Genomic DNA, 20,033 nt, shown 5'->3' with positions numbered 1-20,033 from the left:
ACAAATAATTTGATTTAAATTTATATTTTTGAAACATAATAGAATAATCAATCATTATACCTAAATATTGATGATTTTATTTAAATAATTAGTTTCTAAATAAAAAGAAAAAGAACAAAAAAATTATAAATTAAAGTGAGAAGCTGTAAATCATGTTTATTGTTTAGAAGAAATGAAATAGCTTTGTTTCATAGCTTTAAATGTGTGTACCATACTTGTCTCTCTTTTTTTTTTTTTTTTTAGATGAAATACCCTAATTTTACCTATAGTAATTTTATTTTTAAATTAATCTTATTATTTTTATTGTATTATTTTTTTTTTTTTACTTTCACATATTTTCAAAATTCACTAATTTAAAACTAATTTCTATTTAATCTAATAAATTTCAAAAATTAAAGTGCAATCCTCAAAAACCCAAATTTAAACATAACAAAAATCAATGTCTAAAAACCCATTTTTTCAAGTAATTAAACCCAAAAGCCCATTTTACTTCAAAATAAAGCCCAAATAAAAGCTTGGCCCATAACCTAATCCCTCGACCAAAACGCCACCGTTTGAACCTTCAAAAACACGCGAAAAAATTAGAAGAGGGGAGAGTGGAGCGGGTTAGAACACGTGATGAAATTATAACCGTTAGAAGCGTCAAAAACACGCCAAGAAATTAAAGGGGGAGAGGGGAGCGGATGCATAACGTCACAGAGAGAGAGAGAGAGAAGGTTTAGAGAGGAAGGAAATTCGTGAAGAGGGCTCGCGAAGACGATAACCACTGGGCTGATAGCGGGGTGAACGAGCGCTGCGGTAACGAGCCGTAAGAAAGATGAGCAGAGCGTTCCTTCCGCCGGCCTTTATAGGAGTAAGGGAGCGTGGTGAGATAGATAGACGTCCAATCAGCTGGTTGCTCGGCCTTAGTATTGGGCGGATCTCACACTTCAATCAACCCCTTCGATCCAATCAATCGATCGATCAAGAGGCTAATCTCTTTTATTATTTATCTGTTGATACCGTGGAGGCTTTTCTGTCTTAAATTGCCACCCTCTTTGAATCTCATCTGCTGAGTCTTTTCCTTCTTAAATTTGCAAATTGTTTTTTGTCATTTATTTCAGCATCTCGATTTAACGTTTTTTTCTTTCCATGCTCTGTTCAGATTGCTTGATGTCAAACAAGGACAGAATAAGAAGGGAAGACAGTACTCTATCTGTTATTTGAGTACATGGACACTGATCTCCGGAAATTCATCAAGAGGTACCGCTAAACTGGAGAGAACTTTCTCACTAAAACGTTCAAGGCTTTTAAAATTTTAATCAAACCTCTTATGTTTGGAGCTTCTTGTAGTTCACAAGTTTATTGAATTTTTCATTGATATACATGAGTCGGAATTAGAAGGATTTCTAAACTCTCTCTCTCCCTCATTGGGTCAAAGACTCAAGCAGTTTTGGATTTGATCATTTTGGATCTGATGTGTGTTCCGTATGTTTGGTTTGACTCTGGTAGTTCTCCTATCATCTTATCACCCATTACTTCCGTCCGATTTGTTTGTGACTCGTGCTGCATGGTATAGATAGATTGTTTTTGAATGAAAGGATGCTTACTACATTGGAACAAATTAAACTTTTTAATCAGGTACTGTATTTGAATTAAAATTTTCATTTCTGATCGTGGCATATGTGTTGTTACTATATCAAAACATTGATAGGATGATTAAAAACTATTTGTTTGCTACTTGTAGTCCTGTATCTCTTGTTTTTGCTTGCTGTTGCCCATTTCATAATAAATGTAGCTGGTGTGAAGATGTTGAATTCAGAAGTTGGTTTCAACTGTGTGGTGTATCGGCTTTATGTGGAAGACGGTCTTCTGTAGCTCTCTCTTTTTCTCTCTTTACATATATATACCTATACATTTATTCTTTTGAGTAATGGTTGCTCAGAAATCCTTAATGTTATATTATTCTGTCATTTTTTTTTTGTATGCAGGTTATTGTTTACATACCACAATGCATAAACTTGATGTTTAAGGCACATCTTACCTGGTGGTTCCGCTCTTTGGTCTTCTTGATTTTGTTAGAAGGATGAAGCCACCGGAAAGAAAAGATAGAGACTTTTGAAAGGTTCATTGAACTTTGTATGTCGGGTTTCTTCTAATCATATATAGTTAAAAAATGAGTTTAAGGTAACACGTGAATGATGTAATACTGTTAAAGCTCTATAATTGTTCAAGATAGTGTACTTTGGTATGGCTAGCCAGTTGAGAACTTCGGTTGCAGGACTATAATAGGCTGCTGAAATATCGTTTACATTACAAGAGGTTTACACTGCTAGCTGGAGTAGATCAATTGGATAAAACATGTCTTTCATCGGTTGAGCTGACTTAGGTATTTTTCTGTGATCTTGTCACCCTTTATTTTAATTTCAAGTTCTTTTGTGACTGCTGATCTTTGGGGAAATATCTCTCCTTGTTTGAATCAGCCTGGGTAGTTTTTCTATTATCAGTTAACGTGATCTTTCTCTTGCAATTTTTCTGCTGCTCTATTGCAATGAGATCAAATAGGTATAAATGTTGCTTATCTTGGAGCAGTCAGAACCTATTGAAGAAGTATAGGAATTAAGATTAGAAGGAAGACGTTCTAAGTTTCAATGAATAACTCATATTAGCGGCCTCTTTTTTTTTCCCTATTGAATAACTCATATCTTGGAGCAGTCAGAACCTATTGAAGAAGTATAAGAATTGAGATTAGAAGGAAGACGTTCTAAGTTTCAATTAATAACTCATATTAGTGGCCCTTTTTTTTTCCCTATATCCTTTCCTTTTTGAATTCTTCGTGCTTTTTAAGTTTAAAATTTACATTTTCATATTAACTCAAAAGATGTATTATGTCTTGAATAATTAGATGGTGCCAAATAATTGAGGGTGGTGGAAGGATGATAGAAATTAAAGGTTCCCTGTGCACTCAGTGACTGCTATGTTATTGATGGTTGATATAGTTAAGAAAATCAATTAATTTAAGTTTTTAATTGTCTACCTCTTGCTAAGTTGGTAGCTATTGAGTGGATTTGGAGGTCAGAAGACTAGTTTCAAGTGTATAGTGTTTAGGCTCAATGTCTATGGTGATCTATGATATCTTTTGATTTTTTGCGGTCCATGTTAATCATCTCTCTCTCTCTCTCGCGTATTTTGAGAAATTGTTTGTAGATATCCTTAATTAGATCTTATTGCCTTAATTTTTTTTTTTTAAAAAAAACATTGATTATATTTTTATGTAGGTGAGGTTTAAGGCATATTCTTTAGCACATCTTATGCGGTTGGTGCTTTCGCTTTATGTGTTTGCTTAAGGGTATCTAATTAGACGCTTGAAACAAAAAAGATACGAGCAATGTGCATTTTAACATAGCAAAATTGTTGGATACTTGCAGGCCCAGGAATGAATTACTATATCATTTTTTGCATGGTGGGAAATTTACCCGTCTTCCTGGATTTGTTCATCCTTCTCTTCTGCTTTTGAATGGACTCTGGTAGTTGTCATATTATCATTTGATCCTTATTTCTTTTGTATTTTGTTTGTGATTCTTGTTGCAGTCAGATAAGGGTGGAAGAATAGTAAGAATCTTATATTGCTATAAAATGAACTTCTCATGTGGTGGAGTTCAAATAAGAAAGGTTTTCAAAATTTAAATCAAATGTCTCGAGCTTAGAGCTTCTTATAGTTTCCAAATTTATTAAATTTTTCATAAAGATACATGAGTCCAAATGAAAGTAGATATGGGATTAGTTCGAGCATTTACTCTTACATTGAAGAAATACACTCATGAGGTAAAATTTGTTTCTTTGTTAACTGTTTTACTATATGCAAAATATAGTATCTTCAAATGTTGGTGAACTCTGGATGTTTTTGTATTTCTACAAATTTTAGCTCTATGGTACAGGGTTCCCGAAATTCTTTCATAGGCTATCAATCACTCAACTGCAGTAGATATGTGGTCCGTTAGTTGTATATTTGGTGCACATCATTTTGTTATTTATTTTTTAAGTCTTTTCCACCTGTATATTTGGTTAATTGTTTCATTGTATTCTGAATTTTAGTAGAGCTTGTCACTAACTAACCATTTTTCACTGGAGATTCTAAACTCCAACAGCTTCTACATATTTTAAGGTAACATGATATTTTGATGATGAAAAGAAAAGAAAGGAAAAGAAAAGAAAGGAGAAGAAAATGAAGGAAAGGAAAGGAAAGGAAAATAAAGGGAAAGGAAAGTAAGGATAACAAAGAAAAGAAAGGAAGAGAAAGGAATGGAAAAAAAAAGAAAAGAAAAAGAAAATAAAAGAAAAGAAAAGAAAAGAAGGAAAGGAAAGGAAAGAAAAGGAAAGGAAAGGAAAAGAAAGAAAGGAAAAGAAAAGAAAAGAGAAAAGGAAAGGAACGGAAAAGAAAAGAAAAGCGAAAAGAAAAGAAAGGAAGAGAAAAGAAGAGAAAGGAAAAGAAAAGGATAGAAGAGAAAGGAAATGAAAGGAAAAGAAAAGAAAGAAAAAAAAAGAATAGAAAAGAAAGGAAAGGAAAGGAAAGACAAGAATGGAAAGGAAAAGAAGGGAAGAGAAAGAAAAAGATAATAAAAGTAAAAAAGAATGGAAACATACATATGCATACATGCATACATACATATGTACATACATACATACATATGCATTATGCATATATACATATATTCATCAGTGCATACTTGCATGCATACATACATACATTGAAACGTACATACATACATTCATGCATACACATATGCATTAAATGCATATATACATATGTACACACTTTCTCTCTCACTGTCTCTCTCACCCTCTTTCTCGCTCCCTCTCCCTCTCCCTCTCTCTCCCCCTCTTTCTCGATCCCTCTCTGACGCTCTCTCCCTCCCTCTCTCACTCACTCTCTCTCTCTCTGTCTGCCTCTCTCTCACTCTCTCTTTCTCTGTCTCTGTCTCTATCTCTCTTTCTCCCTCACTTTCCCTCCCTCTCTCTCCCCCTCTCCTCCTCTCTCTCACTCCCCTCACTCTTTCTCTCTCTTTTCCTCTCTTTCTCTCTCCTCTTATCTCTCCCTCTCTATCTTTTTCACTCTCTCTCAGTCTCTCTCTCTACACCCCTCCCTCTTGCCCTTTCTCTCTCTCTCTCTCCCACTATCTCCCTCTCTCTCCCTCTCTCTCCCTCTCTCCCTCTCTCCCTCTCTACACCCCTCCCTCCCTCACTCTCACTCTCTCTCTCCCTCCCTCTCCCTCTCCCTCCCTCCCTCTCCCTCCCTCCCTCTCCCTCTTTCTCTCCCTCTTTCTCTCCCTCTCTTTCCCTCTCTCTCTTTCTCTCTTTTTCTCTCTCTCTCTGTCTCTCCCTCGCCCTCTTTCCTACTCTCTCTCTCTCTCTCTCTCCCCCTCCTCGCTCCCTCTCTTCCCTTCTCTCTCCCCCCCTCTCTCCCCTTCTCTCTCCCCCTCTCACTCTCACTCTCACACCCTCTTTTTCCCTATCTCTCTCTCTCTCCCCCTCTCCCTCTCCCTCTCCCTCTCCCACTCCCTCTCTCTCTCTTTCATTCTCCCTCATATGTACATACATACATATGCATTATGCATACATACATACATATATTCATTAGTACATGTATGCATACATACATACATGCATACATACGTACATACGTACATACATATATATGCATACATACATACAAGTGCATACATACATGCATACATACGTACATACGTATATATGCATACATACATACAAGTGCATACAGGCTGCAGTAAATTGGATACCTGTAATTTTAACAAACATCTTGCAAAGCCTGATGTACCAACTCTGTAAAAGTATTGCTTTTGTCACGTGCATGCAGTGTTACATAGGTAATTTCTTTGATCTCCACTTAAATTATATATATAACTTGTTCTCTATCTTGCACTATTTCTTCATCGTAGGGACCTTAAAGCTCAAGTTCTTATGGATCGACAGACAATGTTGCTTATCATAGCAAATCTGGGGTTAACTCGGGCATTTACTCTTCCAATAAAGAAATACACTCATGAGGCAAAGTTTCTTTCTTTGTTAACTGTCTTACTGCATACAAAATTAGTGTCTTCAAATTGACAAAATATGTTATATGTTGCCCATACATTTTTAATTCATAAACTATTTCATGCTATTTTCTTACGAGCTCGATGGTCATCACAAGAATTTTATATATATTCATATTTTTCATCTTACGTGTGATACCTGAAAATTCCTTAAGATAAATGGACTTATAAATATATTCAAAAACCACAACGAAGTGCAGCTTAACTTTTACTACTGTTAATTTAAGCTCTAATTTAAAATCATATGAATTAAAAAATAAGCTCTTAAATAGATCAAAAAAAAGAACTTCTTCCATAAAGAGTTCTTCTCATACATAACTGAGTAAAAATTGGGTCATGAAAATGACTTAAAATAACTATTATCAAGTGTGAGGGATGAACAATTATTAGCACCTGTAGTTACTATCAACAATGTCGTTAGGGATGTTGTCTTATCACTTTTTTAGCTATAATTTTGTAATCATCACTTCTATCATAATTTTCATTCTATTATATAATCTTTTACTCTACTAAATTGAAATAGTACATAACCTAACATGTAATTGCATTTCAAAAAAATAAAATGTTTAAAAATGAAAATTTACATCATAATTGGTTTTTCATTAAAAAAAATTAATTAAAAGTAAAAATCTCGAAAAAAAAAAATTAAGTTTTAACTTCTAATCGTTTAGATTTTTTTAAAATAAAATTGTCTCAAGTTTACTTAATTCCCTTATATAATTTTGTAAAACTTCATATGTAGGGTTATATATTTTTATATGAATTATATATTTTAAAGATGGAGAAAAAAATGATATTAAATGAATAGAGAGATTACTTAATAATAATAATAATAATAGTAATAATAATTATTATTATTATTGTTATTATTTTAACACAAAATTAATCAATGTATGAGAATTAACTAATAATAATTAAAATACATAAAAATATTAATCAACATTAAATAGATGTTTTTTAAATATTGATAATATATATAACTAAAATACAAGAAAGAGCAAATTCTTAAATACAAAACTAATCTTCTGAAATTATATTAATTCATATAAATATCTAAAATCATATATTAGATCGCAAATGATAGAATTATAAACATCGTGTACCAGGTTACATCAAAATTATATTTTTTAAATTTAATGATATTATTAACACATAGTACAATATATTTTAATTTATTTTTAATAATAATCAATGCCTATCACGACTTTAAACTTCTACTTAATATAATTTTTTCTATAATTATAAATATTTTATAAGAAAATTTTAAGATATCTCAGTTATTAAAAAATAGTCTTGAGAGACTCTTTAGGACAAATCGAACATTGAGACTTTGTAGTTCGCTAAATTTGGTTGCATGCACGAGTATATATAAATTTTTAACGTATCTTTACTATTAAAGAGAGCGTAAAATGTGTTTAGATATTTAAAAATAATTATTAATATTATATGCATCGTGATTATCATGTAATTTAAAAGTAAAAAATAGAATTAAATGGCATAAATAATTTGCATAGGAGTTGATAATTTTTTATTGTATATTAATATAATTTATATTTTTTATTTTAAAAATATATAAAATATATACACACACATGTATATATGATATTTTAATATTATTATGAAAATTAAGGAAAAAAAAAATACAATTTTTTTTATGCAATACTTAAAATTTAAAATAAAAAAAAAAGTAACAGAGGGTATCAAATTTCGACATAATCAAAGTAAAATCCACATGACATTACGTAATATTTCTAGTTCTTTATATAACCCTGTTCCACAGTCTGCGCTCATATCCATTATCATCGACTGTGAAAAGAAAATAAGAAATGGCCGCTAAAAACCCACATAGAAAGCCAAAACCACCAACGACAGCATAAAGCTTCCGCCAACAAGAGGAGTCGAGGCAGAGGGGCTGGGTGCTTCAAACCCTGCCGAGTCTGATGATACCTCAATCCGAGGGCTCTCCTTGGGCATCACCTCCACATGTAGCTTCAGTCCTCTCTTGCAGTTCTCTGGCTTGCTACTTAGAAAGTACCGGATCCCTTCCTCCGCCAATGAGATCACTTCTAATCCGTCCGTGTACATCTTGATGGGGTTACTCAGATCGCACGACTCGTATTCCTCCTTGCTCTTCACCTCGGCGATTCTCCCCTGGACTGCTGAGTAGGTGAACCCTGCACACCCCACACGTGACTCACGTGAATAAAGTTTTGCTTCATGAATTAATTTTTAGTTGTAAAAAATGAAATCCCCGTGAAAGGAAAAGAAAAAAGAATGATAGTTCAACTGCTAACTAACCAACCAGTACTATCTGCTAGCTTCTGGAAAAAGAAACTGAAACCGAAGGGTATAGTTTCTTAAGAGGTAAGATTCCGAAGCAAAAAAAGAAAAAAAGCAGTAAATTTTCCCACGAAACAAACAGAAAATCAGCTAATGAAATAGTGGGTAGTTGATTAATTCTGGCACCTACTGCTTCCAATATGTATCTAGTTAAAAACAAACAAGAAAAGAATAAACCTTTTTAAGCCCAAGGGATTGATTACTACTAGTCTTTTTCTTCAGAAAATAATAGGAAGAAAAAAAAAAATCTGTTGTTTTCTCAGGAGCCAAACAAGTGTGAACTTCACTAGTCCTAGATTTTCTTAAGAAAGAAAAAGGAACTTACAAATTTTATCACCAACCCTGAACTCTCTGCCAGATAACCAGGAAGCCAAATCAGAAGAAGGGTCCCAGCCACGATCAGATCCTACCACGTGGTCCATCTCGGCTGCAACCTTTTGGCCGCCGTGGCCGACCAAAAATGCCACCACAACCACCATCACCACCAACCCATATAATCTACCAGATGCTGCCATGTTTGCCCACCACCACAAGCACCAAACCTTTTATTTGTTTTGAGAGAAAAAAACCCAAAAGGAAAATGGCGAAACAGGGAGAAGAAAGAGATGGGAAAAGAGTGTTGCGTTACTTGAGGAGTGTTTGGTATCTGAGAAAAAAAAAACCTCTTTTTAATGGGGTTTCGACGTAGCTTCCTTGACTGGTTGGTGCGGGCCCAATGCTATATCGGGTCGGTTTTTAACCGTCCTTTTTACTTACCAGTCATGATTATTACCCATAGGTGGAGAGAGAGAGAGAGAGAGAAAAAAATCGGGTCGGGTGCAATAATCTAAAATCGGATCCGACCCGTTTAGGATTAACATATCCTAAAATTTACATGTAATATTAATATTTATATAAATTAAAGATTTTTTAATTACAATTTCATTTGTAATGTTTTTTATCTACTTCAATTCTTCCCATTTTTAAATTAAAACTTAATTAATTAATTAAATTAATAATAATTTTATATTATAAAATAGAAGAAGATTGAATATTTCAAATAAATAAAAAATATTATGAATTAAATTTCAATATAAAATATTAAAAACTAAATTATAACATGTGTTAAAGTTAGACTCTAATTTAATAATTTGCACTCAATATTTTCACTTTTTAAATTATGTTAAAAAAAATCATATCATAAATAAGCTTGTTATATATATATATATATATATATTTAATGCAGATGAAAGATTGCTTAGCAATAAAGTAAAGGTTAATTTTATGTAATATATTCAAAATAATATAATATAAATTATACCAAAGCTTGTTATATGTATATGCGTATGTGGGTGTCTTTTTCTGAAAACATACATACATATATACACACATATATATACTTATTTGACTGATCATAAATATCATGCATGCATGCATGTGAATCGCATTCAACGCCTTCAAAGTTGATTGTATTTGCTTCTTCCTTTATGGATGAGCTTAATTATACATATAGGCACACATACACACACACACACACACACATATATATATATATATATGTATATGCGTATGTGGGTGTCTTTTTCTGAAAACATACATACATATATACACACATATATATACTTATTTGACTGATCATAAATATCATGCATGCATGCATGTGAATCGCATTCAACGCCTTCAAAGTTGATTGTATTTGCTTCTTCCTTTATGGATGAGCTTAATTATACATATAGGCACACACACACACACAGATATATATATATATATATATATATATATTTATACGTACATATACGCACATATATAGAAACACAGAGAATCAGAAACATGCATATTGCCTAAATGTGTATTGCTTTACCGAAAAAGTTAATTATGTAGAAAGAAAAAAAGCAAAACCATATATAATCATAAACCACATATCGACTGTGACCAATTATGAATCTTCAGATAAATTAGAGAATCAATTTTCATAAACATTGTAAATATGGATAAATTGTTTGAACTTTTTAAAGAAGAAAATTTCAAGATTCAATAAAAAATTTTCTTGAAAACTTGTATTTAATCATATAAATTTGTAGATTCAATGTTTTTAATCTATTGCCTGTAGTTAATTTTGGTAATCTGTATATATTAAGTTATTGTAAATCTTACTCTCTTTATTATTAGATATAATTATATGTAAACCATAATTTACTAATGCAATCATAAAAGTAGATTTGATAATTCAATTTAGTATCAAAATTATTTGAATTAGATGAGTAAATTATAATTTATAAAAAATTTATAAGCAAAAAGAAATTGATAGTGAATTGCACAATTCAAATCCAATAGTAGAATATGTATATGCATATTTAGTTATACCAGTAAATATCAGAAAAAAAAAATCTTATACTAATATCAGTATTAATATTCAATTTAACAAATATTTATACTTTTATAAACGGGTAATCTTTTAATAACGTTAATTTTTTTTATCTCTATCTCCACATCTTCATTATATATGACATGTTCTTTTTGACATTTTGTAATGTTGGTCTTAATTTAAAGCGGGTTATCATATGTGCTTCAAATAAAATATTGAACCATAAATTTCCCATCATCAACCACTCTAAGTCTAAGTAATTTCTTGTTTCTCGTCGAGAAAAAAACTCAAGCTAAGGTAATAAATAATAATTTATAGTCATCAACTATTATATTATTTACTAGTCAATATATTAAATTAGTGTTAGAAGAATTCTAGTTGCACGATTCTTTATGTAGTTTTTTTTTTTTTTAAAAAAAGTCATTCTAATGGGACACTAATGTATATACAATGAATTTTTCTTTAACGCAACATGAGCATATGGAACTTTTAGCGCAACTAAAGAAGCAGAACTACCAAAATGACTAATGATACTACTAACTTGTTTTCTAAAAAACATAATAAGAAAATGCACAACTTTATATATATAGCACTTTACTCCTTAATAATACTTAAACTATCAAACTCAAACCTTTAAGGATCGTATAGAATACGTCTTCTTGTACACCAACTCAATTAGAAACGTAATCTAATTCGTGCCCAAGTAGCTGGTTTATTCTGGTGATGAATGAAATATGATAACATCAGTATCTTCAGGTTGTTTAAAGGTCACCTTCTTTTTCACTAATCTTCCACTAGGATTTCTTCTCAATATTGAAGAAGTAGTACTCTGCATCGAAGAACAAGATATGTCTGTAGAGAAAATCTCTACAGGTAATTCATCAACAACAGTTGTTGAATTATATTGCAGTATTATACTAGAAGACGATGAAGGGTGAACCCTCTTAGAAAACTGCTTTAAGACATAGAGTTCACTGCCTTTGAAATAGTGATGATGACCCGATCTTAAGTTAAAAGCTGGAGAGTCCAAAAGCCATTCCTCTAGAGTTCGTTTTCTCTTCTTTACCTCTTGTGAATCACATTGTTCTGATCTCTTCTTTTTTTCCTTTCTTTTCTTTGTCAGATCATTTGCATTCAAACAGTCCAACTTGATCAAGTTCATCAAAACCAATGAGGACCCCTGGTTTGAATTACTTTCTTGATGATCATCATCATCATTTAATGATGATGATTTCGTTGATTGTGAATGTAACTCTTTACAAAATTTTCCTCCCATCGAAGAATAGAATTATTTTGAGATCAGAAAGGGTTTGGATGAGTTAATTTTTGGGAATCATATAGTAGATTATTGACGGACATATCTAGAGTTACAAATTAATGTAATATTTATGGCCAATTATTTTCTTAGTTATTATCTTAATTTGAACTATATGGTCATGTGACGAAAATTTTGATTCCTTCTTTCATAGATTCTGTATTTTTTAAGAGAATTTCAAGACTTCTTCATAGTCTTTATCGAGGTTATACATATATATATATATATTATATTTCTAAGTCTAGGCTATTTTGTTTTCTCTTATTGATGTTATTCACATAACTTTTCTCTTTTCGGCTTATGTTTTATTTTAATTAAGATATATTTATTCAATTAGATACAATACAAAACTAGTTTTTATAATATAACAAAAATATTCTAATTCTAAATTCAAACTAAGCGCTTTATGATTCTCTTTTAAAATTACTATGAAATTAAACACTCGAGTGTAGCTATTTTAATTATGCATCAAATACATAATAAATTATTTTGGAGTAATATGATTTTATTATTAAATCAAGAAATATAATCTCATTTTGGATTCAGAAATTGGGTTATTTTTCTTCAGTAATTAAGTTCAAAATTTTCTAAAGAATTAAATTTACGCAATTTTTTAAAATTATTTATACTCTTGAAATAATTAATTATTTTCACTCGATTTGTTAAAAAAAATAAATTAATTTGACTAATTAACCCAATTTAATTGCTAAATTTAGCCTTAAAATCTACTTTTTAATGGGAAAATTGCGATACGTTTGATAGAAGAAAAGAAAAAAGACATGAGAAAGTTTTGATGAATAAGAACAAAAACCTCCTTGGATAATCCTATTACTTAGAATCTTGTTGTTGTTTTTAGGGAAAACGACAACGTTCTGGTGGTCAGTTAAACTTCAGAAAAATAAACTTAATATTGTCACACATGTATATGTATACATATATGCAATTATTTTTCTTATTAGTTGTTTCTTTTTCGAGATTTTTATGACTTAATAAAAGACTAATTTGAAATAATATAGATAATAAGTTTTTCCAAATCGAGTCACCGAGATTATTTAAGGCTAATAATATAGACTATTCATATCTATGTATATGTATATGTATTGTAATACCTTTAATTAATTTTAATTATAATTAAAATTAATGAATAAATATAATTTTATAATTTTTTTAAATTTTTGTAAAAATAAAAAAAATTAAAGGGGGATGAAATTGAAAATAATTTTGGAAAAAATAGTTAAAAATTTAGATTCTGATGGTATTTTTGAAAAAAAAAATCGAAAATTGAATGGTCAAAATATAATTTAAGAAAATTGTGCCAAGTAGAATGTCCAATCAGCAGCCCCGATGAACTGGAGCGCGTCGTGTGGCAAAGGACTCTGATGCGGTGCCATGCGGGAGGCCATGCTAGCGATCCGCGTGCCCGGTATCGAACGGTCCGAATTTGTTCCCGCACGCACTGACGATCTGGGTTCGTTCCCTCCTCAGATGCGATCGGACCATCACGATTAAACGCGATGAACGATCCAGATCCACTTCTTATTTAAACGCGATTAGATGATTTAGATCAAATCTCGATAAACGACCCAGATTCACTTCCTATTTAAACGTGATTAGACGGTTCAGATCAAACGCGATGATCGATTCAGATTAAAAGGAGACGGATATAAATAACTCTCTTCACACCAAATCCTAAACCCTAGCTGCCAGACCCCCCCCCCTCCACCCGGAGAAGAAGACCCAGTCACCGGGAAGGGAGCCGACTGCCACCCACCGCAATGCCAGAGCCACTTCCAACTGAAGAGGTAAAAAAAAAATTATTTGCTCAAAATTCTATTTTAAATACCCTAATGACAAAATCGAAGCAAAATGACCAGCGGATTGGTTGAAAACTACGAGTAAAGTCCGATAGCGCCGCTGCGAAAAAAAAGTAAAAATCGTCTCTGATAAGACTCTTCTGGATTCCTATTTCAGTAATTTTTTTACCATTGTAATCACAATTCCTTTCTCTACAAGTTGACCAAAGCATCGGTAAGTTTCGATTTTTCGACTTTTTTCGACCAACTGAGGCTCCTTAAGTGTTTTCTCTTAAGGATTGGTAAAAAACTGGCCACCAACCAAAAACAGCCGACCTGAGGCAAACCGTCACCGCGAACAGCGGTGCCATCACGTGAGCATGACGGAGTCGCCGTACCAGAATTTCAGAATTGGCCAAAAATGGCTTCTAACACTGATTTTAAATTTTTCGGAGTATTTTTAGGTACTTGAAGCACGTTTTAATCCCCAAATAAAAATTCAAGGAATCTGAGGACTGCCAATAGGCGCAGTCAAGAGCTTAGTATTCAGACATCAATTTGATTAAGAATCTCTCACCTTATTTCATGTTATGAAATTGAAGTTTAATTTTAAATAATATTGTATTTTGTGAAACTTAAAAAATATTCATAATTAATTACAGGTTACTAATAGAGTCGGAATCAGTTATTTATTATTATTTGTTATGTTTAACTAGTTGCTTAATTTTATAATTTTTTGAGTGCATCATAATACGTTGGAATTTGTATGATGATACGATTTTGTTCCTTGATGCATGTACTGCTTATTTTATGTGATTACGTTTAAATTGATAAACTAAAAATTAAAGGTAAACAGAAAATTATTTGATTAAATGAATGGATGAATTGTAACGGCCCCGGAAATTTAAATGAAATATATATATTAAATGTCAAATGCGAAAGCGTGATAAAAATTTTGACTAACATCCCTTACACAATAACCAAAATGTACTCAAAATATGAAATTTCAAACTAATTAAGAGAGAAACTCGAAAATAAAAACTATAAATATAACTACGGAGTCTTTAGGCGTCCCCTTCGCCGTCTTCCTGCGGAATGGGCTCGGGAACAATGTCTCCCTGATCTGAAATGGTTCAATAAGGAATGAGCTACACCAGCCCAGTAAAGACATCACACTATCTCACCGCCACGGAGGTAAATGTGGGTAGAAAACACAAAAAGACCAATGGAGCATAATTTATAACAACTTCTTTTATCAATAATAAAATTCTTTACTGTCCACTTACCTCGGTGAAGTTCATAAAACAACGTACGAAAGCAATGACATTATCATCATCATGAAATCATATGAACTATATAACATAATACTTACCATGTCTTTGCATTTCAATCATTACACAACATATTTTCCTCATTTACCAGCCTACTAGTATCCATGGGGATCCATAGGGGTCCCGCTACCCGTGAACCCTTAACATTTGTAATCAGATTCCAGGGCCGTCCCTATACCCCGTCCGGTATGGGCGCCAAAATCATAAACCTCAATACCCCGTCCGGTATGAGGGTGAAACGAGCTGTCCCCATACCCCGTCCGGTATGGGCACCAAAACACATAAGGTCTCCATACCCCGTCCGGTATGGGCACCAAAACACATAAGGTCTCCATAACCCGTCCGGTATGAGAGACTACAATCCCGGTAGGATTCCCTACGGACCCGGTCCGTCCACCATCTCTCAGGATATTTAGTCAGGCTGACCACATTATACAATTATCAATTTACATAACCTTTTATTCTCTTTTTCCTCAGTCAGCATCATCAAATCACACACAAACCAGCAAACCAGTAATTTATGCCAAACAAGACAACACACAACATCGGGTTCTCAGTCATTCAACTCATAATCAATAAAACAGTGATATATGTACACGAAACTATGAAATGAAAACATCAGACCTCATACTGCATTTAAAACTGTAAAATAGGCCAAACAACAGCTGACCGACAAACACACCAGACTCGGGCTCCATTAGCGACCTTAAACAATTTTACACATCTATTGATTCATGAAATACCGTTTTATCATTTATTAAACTTTAATACCGTGATAGGAAATAGGGTGAGGGGTCCTTACTTGTTTTCAGGACCCGAAATAGGCTTTTCCGAGCGCCTGCGGGTTATCCCTAAATTTCCTGAATTTTTTTTCGAAAAACTGAAACACGCTACCGGTACCTGCACGTGTCCCAAAAATCTCAGAATCAGACCTAGGGCCCCTTTTGGCCAATATCGCAATTCCGACACGGCGGCTCCGCCGTGCTCTAGCAACTGCGTCGCCGCTTGCAGCGGCGATTCACCTCGGGTTGGCCGTTTTCAGTCGTTTTCGGCCGAATTTAGCCACACTTACATCGGTCTCTGCGATAAAACAACAGTAGGGCCCTCGGGGGGCCAAAAAATTACGAAAAACCGAAGCTTACCGGCGGCGGTGCTCTCAGGTGCGGCGGCTCTCCGGTGTGGTTCGTGTTTTGGTGATTTGGCTTCGATCAACCTGTAGAGAAAAGAATGGTGATCACGGTGATATAAAAATTGTATCAAACGGAGGCCGGGAAGGGCCTCATTGGAGGCAAAAACCGAAGAGGGGCGCGGCGGCGCCGCTGGGTTTCGGTCATGTTTTTCGGCCGTTTGTCCGGGAGTTTGGCTCTGATTTGGCCACAAGGGAACTCAGCATTGAAAAACGAGCCAGGGGTATGAAATTTACCTCGATCGGCGGTCGAAAAACTCCCCGGTGCGACGGCGGGTGGCGGTGGCCGGCTCCTCCAGCGTCTGGTTCGTCTTCTCCGGCGAGGGCTGGCGGCTAGGGTTTTTGTGGTCAGGTGTGGGGGGTTTATTTATACCCTTTGCCTTTTAATCACAGCCGTCCATCTTGATTTAATCTGAGTCGTTCGATCGCGATTTAATTTGGATTAAATCTGAGCCGTCCATCGCGATTAAATCTGGACTGTCCGTGCGCGTGCATCTTGGCCGTCCGTGCGCGTGCATCTGGGCCGTCCGTGCGCACGCTTGATCTGGGTCGTCCGTGCGCGCGGGAACGCATCTGGGCCGTCCGATCGCGCGCACGCGGATCACCCACGTGGCCCGTTCCCGGGTCGGCGTGGCCTTGCCACGCGACAGGTCCTGGTTGGCCAGGGCTGCTGACTGGGCCGCTGACGTGGCTGCTGACGGGGCACAATTTTTCTAAATTACGTTTTGACCCCCGATTTTCGAATTTCTTTTCAAAAATACCCCCAGAATACAAATTTTCACCCCTTTTTTCCAAAATCAATTTCAATTAAATCCAAATAATATTTTTACCTAATTTTATCATTATTAATATTTTTATATTCACAAAAATTAATTTAAATTAAATTACATCAAAAAAAATAAAATAGAAAAAATTATTTTGGGTGTTACATGAACGGCAGCGTTACTCCATATCCTGAGAGATTGTAGACGAATCGGGTACATAGGAAACCCTATCATAAATGTTGCCTCATACTGGACGGAGTATCGATGATTAGTAATTTGGCGCTCATACCGGACGGGGTATGAGGATGGCCTGTTTCACCTTCATACCGGATGGGGTATTGAGGGATGATATCTTTTGGCGCTTATAGCGGACGAGGTATGGGGACGGTCCATTAATGGAAAATATTAAAAAAAAAGTTCGCGCGTAGTGGGGATATCCCAATGAATCACATGGATACCAGTAGACTGATAAAAGATAAGGTTGTTGTTCCGACTGATTTCATATGAAATTATGATATGTATTATGTTATTAACTCTATAAGTTGTTTTTGAAAATCTCGCTATGGTAAGTATGCGGTAAATGATTTTATTTATGATAAACAAATTTACTTAAATTAAGAGTTTCATTAATTATTTTTATTATTTCTACCGACCTTCATTTCTGTATCGGTGAGTAGCGTGATATTTTTACTGGGTTAGTGTAACTCATTCTTTCATTAACCATTTCAGATCAAGAGAACCAAGATCCAGATTCCGATCCACAAGAGGATTGCGAGTAGGATGCCCAGTTATTTATTTTCCAGTTATTTCTTTAATTTTTTGTTATTCCTTTTGCAATGGTCATTTCTGTATCTCTATTAGAAAATCTGAATTATTGTGTAAAGAATATAAATTCTAATTATTTATTTCGCTTCCGCACTAAATTTATAATTTTTTTCATTTGAAGTTTTCGGGTCGTATAAATTATATTCATATTGTTAGTTGCATATGTTTGAATTGAATAAATTTTATTTATCGAATTTATTTACAATTTTTTATTTAAATAAGAAATTTAAAAAAGGAAATTTAGATTTTTTTTAAAAAAAAAATCAAGGCTTCAATAAAAATGGGCCTTTCAAAATTATGTACAAGAGTATATTTGGTTGCATTATGGGCTCAATCAAGGTTGATAAAAGAATCCATATATCATCTCTCCACTATTTGACTTCGAAAATTTATATATATACATATATATATATATAATAATTAAAATTTAAAATATTTTATATATATTAAATTTCATATTGTAACAAATCGAATACAAACGTTCAAACTATTATACATATTACATCGGATTTCGCATATTTAATATATTGTTACATGACAAATTCATTAACAGTCATCATATGTATGTATATAAATTAATATTCATATTTTTTAAATATTAAAAATTTAATATAAAGTTATATTATTAATAATGCATAACTTTAAGACTTTGAAATTCAATAAAGGCATATGCCATATGGGAATCACAAGATCACTATAAATTTAAAGCTGCTTACATATGTTTGTGTGTGTGTGTGTGTGTGCTTATATATATATATATATATATGTATGTATGTATGTGTATGTGCAATTCAATGCAAGTAGATCTATATAAAGATAATGCTTTAAAGCTCTTGGATTGCGTACCAAATCAACAAATTTTCAATTAGAGAAAAATGTCAGTCCCTTTGAAATATTCTCTATAATGGGCCAGTTAGATATTTTCAGCTAAATTAATATATATATATATGTATATATATACATATATATATATATATATACATACTGCTTTATATTATATATCTATTATAAAATAAATATTCATTGTATTCTCAATATGAAATTTGAAATTGTATCTCAACTTTTCACAGTGCCAGGTTTGATCCATTCATGTGCTTTCCCACGTGCTCTCTAATTATAAAATTCATTCCCTCTTTTTTTCCCACCTCTGACTTCTATTAATATGTATATATATATATATATGTAGTGTATATATACAATCAATTATCAATTAATGAATTCTACCAAATTATTAAACAAATTAAACCTTATATTATTTTGTTGATGTCCGGATCTTTTTTCACAATTTGGTTCTCAAATTTTAAGATTTTTCTCTTCTAGCATACTTACATACACATATATATATATATATATTTATGTAAATATATAACATGCCAAGAACATTGTTCACTAATTGATAACATGACCCACGATTTTTATCTTAACACCACTACTATCGGTATGTGCATGTAAATTTTGAGAAATATCCATATATAAATATATGTTGCTACCTTTTGTTTTATACTTTTACACAAAATATATACATATACATATACATATATATATACATATGTTATTACTTAACTCCATAGAAAAGTTTAAATGACACTCTACCAATAATTTCATATTAAAGTTTCAAAAAATAATAATTTATGTCTAAAAATTGTTAGATAATGGTGATTGAATTTAGGGTATTATTATAAATAGTAATTAATTAATTCTAAACAAACGTAAATTTAGATTACGTGAGTATTTAAATTATAATTTATGACTGTAACGTGTTAAAAAACGATGATATTAATAATTTGAATTAAATTTTATATAAAAATTAAAATTAATATTACAAATAATTTTAGAATATTATAAATAGTAACAGAGTGTGTACTAATTAGTTAATTTCAGACGTACGTGATTTTAGATTTTAGATTACATGGGTATTTGAATTATAATTTGTGATCGTAATATATTATTTTAACGATAACATTAATAATTCGAATTGAATTTTATATAAAAGTTCAAGTTGATATTACTATTAATTTTAATTTTCAAAAGTCAATAATTTGA

The 20,033-nt window shown here is 32.6% G+C and overlaps 1 protein-coding gene and 2 long non-coding RNA genes across 8 annotated transcripts; 2 read left to right on the top strand and 1 right to left on the bottom strand.

Moving 5' to 3' along the window:
• Positions 1-618: 618 nt before the first annotated feature.
• Positions 619-6,221, top strand: LOC110812697 (uncharacterized). Of its 6 annotated transcripts, XR_015813372.1 has the most exons (4): positions 648-1,242; positions 1,971-2,368; positions 3,408-3,506; positions 5,937-6,221. It is a non-coding gene; the product is annotated as an uncharacterized LOC110812697 (long non-coding RNA). The 6 variants fall into 6 exon arrangements; XR_015813371.1 differs by having other exon boundaries at positions 640-1,242; positions 1,971-3,506; XR_015813373.1 differs by lacking the exon at positions 3,408-3,506 and having other exon boundaries at positions 649-1,242.
• Positions 1,249-1,965, top strand: LOC148252857 (uncharacterized). Its single transcript, XR_015813374.1, has 2 exons — positions 1,249-1,620; positions 1,727-1,965. It is a non-coding gene; the product is annotated as an uncharacterized LOC148252857 (long non-coding RNA).
• Positions 6,222-7,686: 1,465 nt separating the features above from the next.
• LOC110808412 (uclacyanin 1-like) lies at positions 7,687-9,089 on the bottom strand. The gene is made up of 2 exons (XM_022033905.2): positions 8,758-9,089; positions 7,687-8,266 (listed from the first exon to the last, which is right to left on the bottom strand). Exons 1-2 carry the CDS (start codon positions 8,945-8,947, stop codon positions 7,926-7,928), a joined length of 531 nt encoding a protein of 176 aa, XP_021889597.1. The 5' UTR covers positions 8,948-9,089; the 3' UTR covers positions 7,687-7,925.
• Between the last annotated feature and the right edge of the window lie 10,944 nt (positions 9,090-20,033).

The sequence above is a fragment of the Carica papaya genome, chromosome 7 (assembly GCF_054855325.1).
Source record: "Carica papaya isolate Zhongbai chromosome 7, ASM5485532v1, whole genome shotgun sequence".
In the NCBI taxonomy this organism is placed as follows: Eukaryota; Viridiplantae; Streptophyta; class Magnoliopsida; order Brassicales; family Caricaceae; genus Carica; species Carica papaya.
Note: the sequence above shows the minus strand (reverse complement) of the source record. Positions and strands in the feature narration are given on the sequence as shown.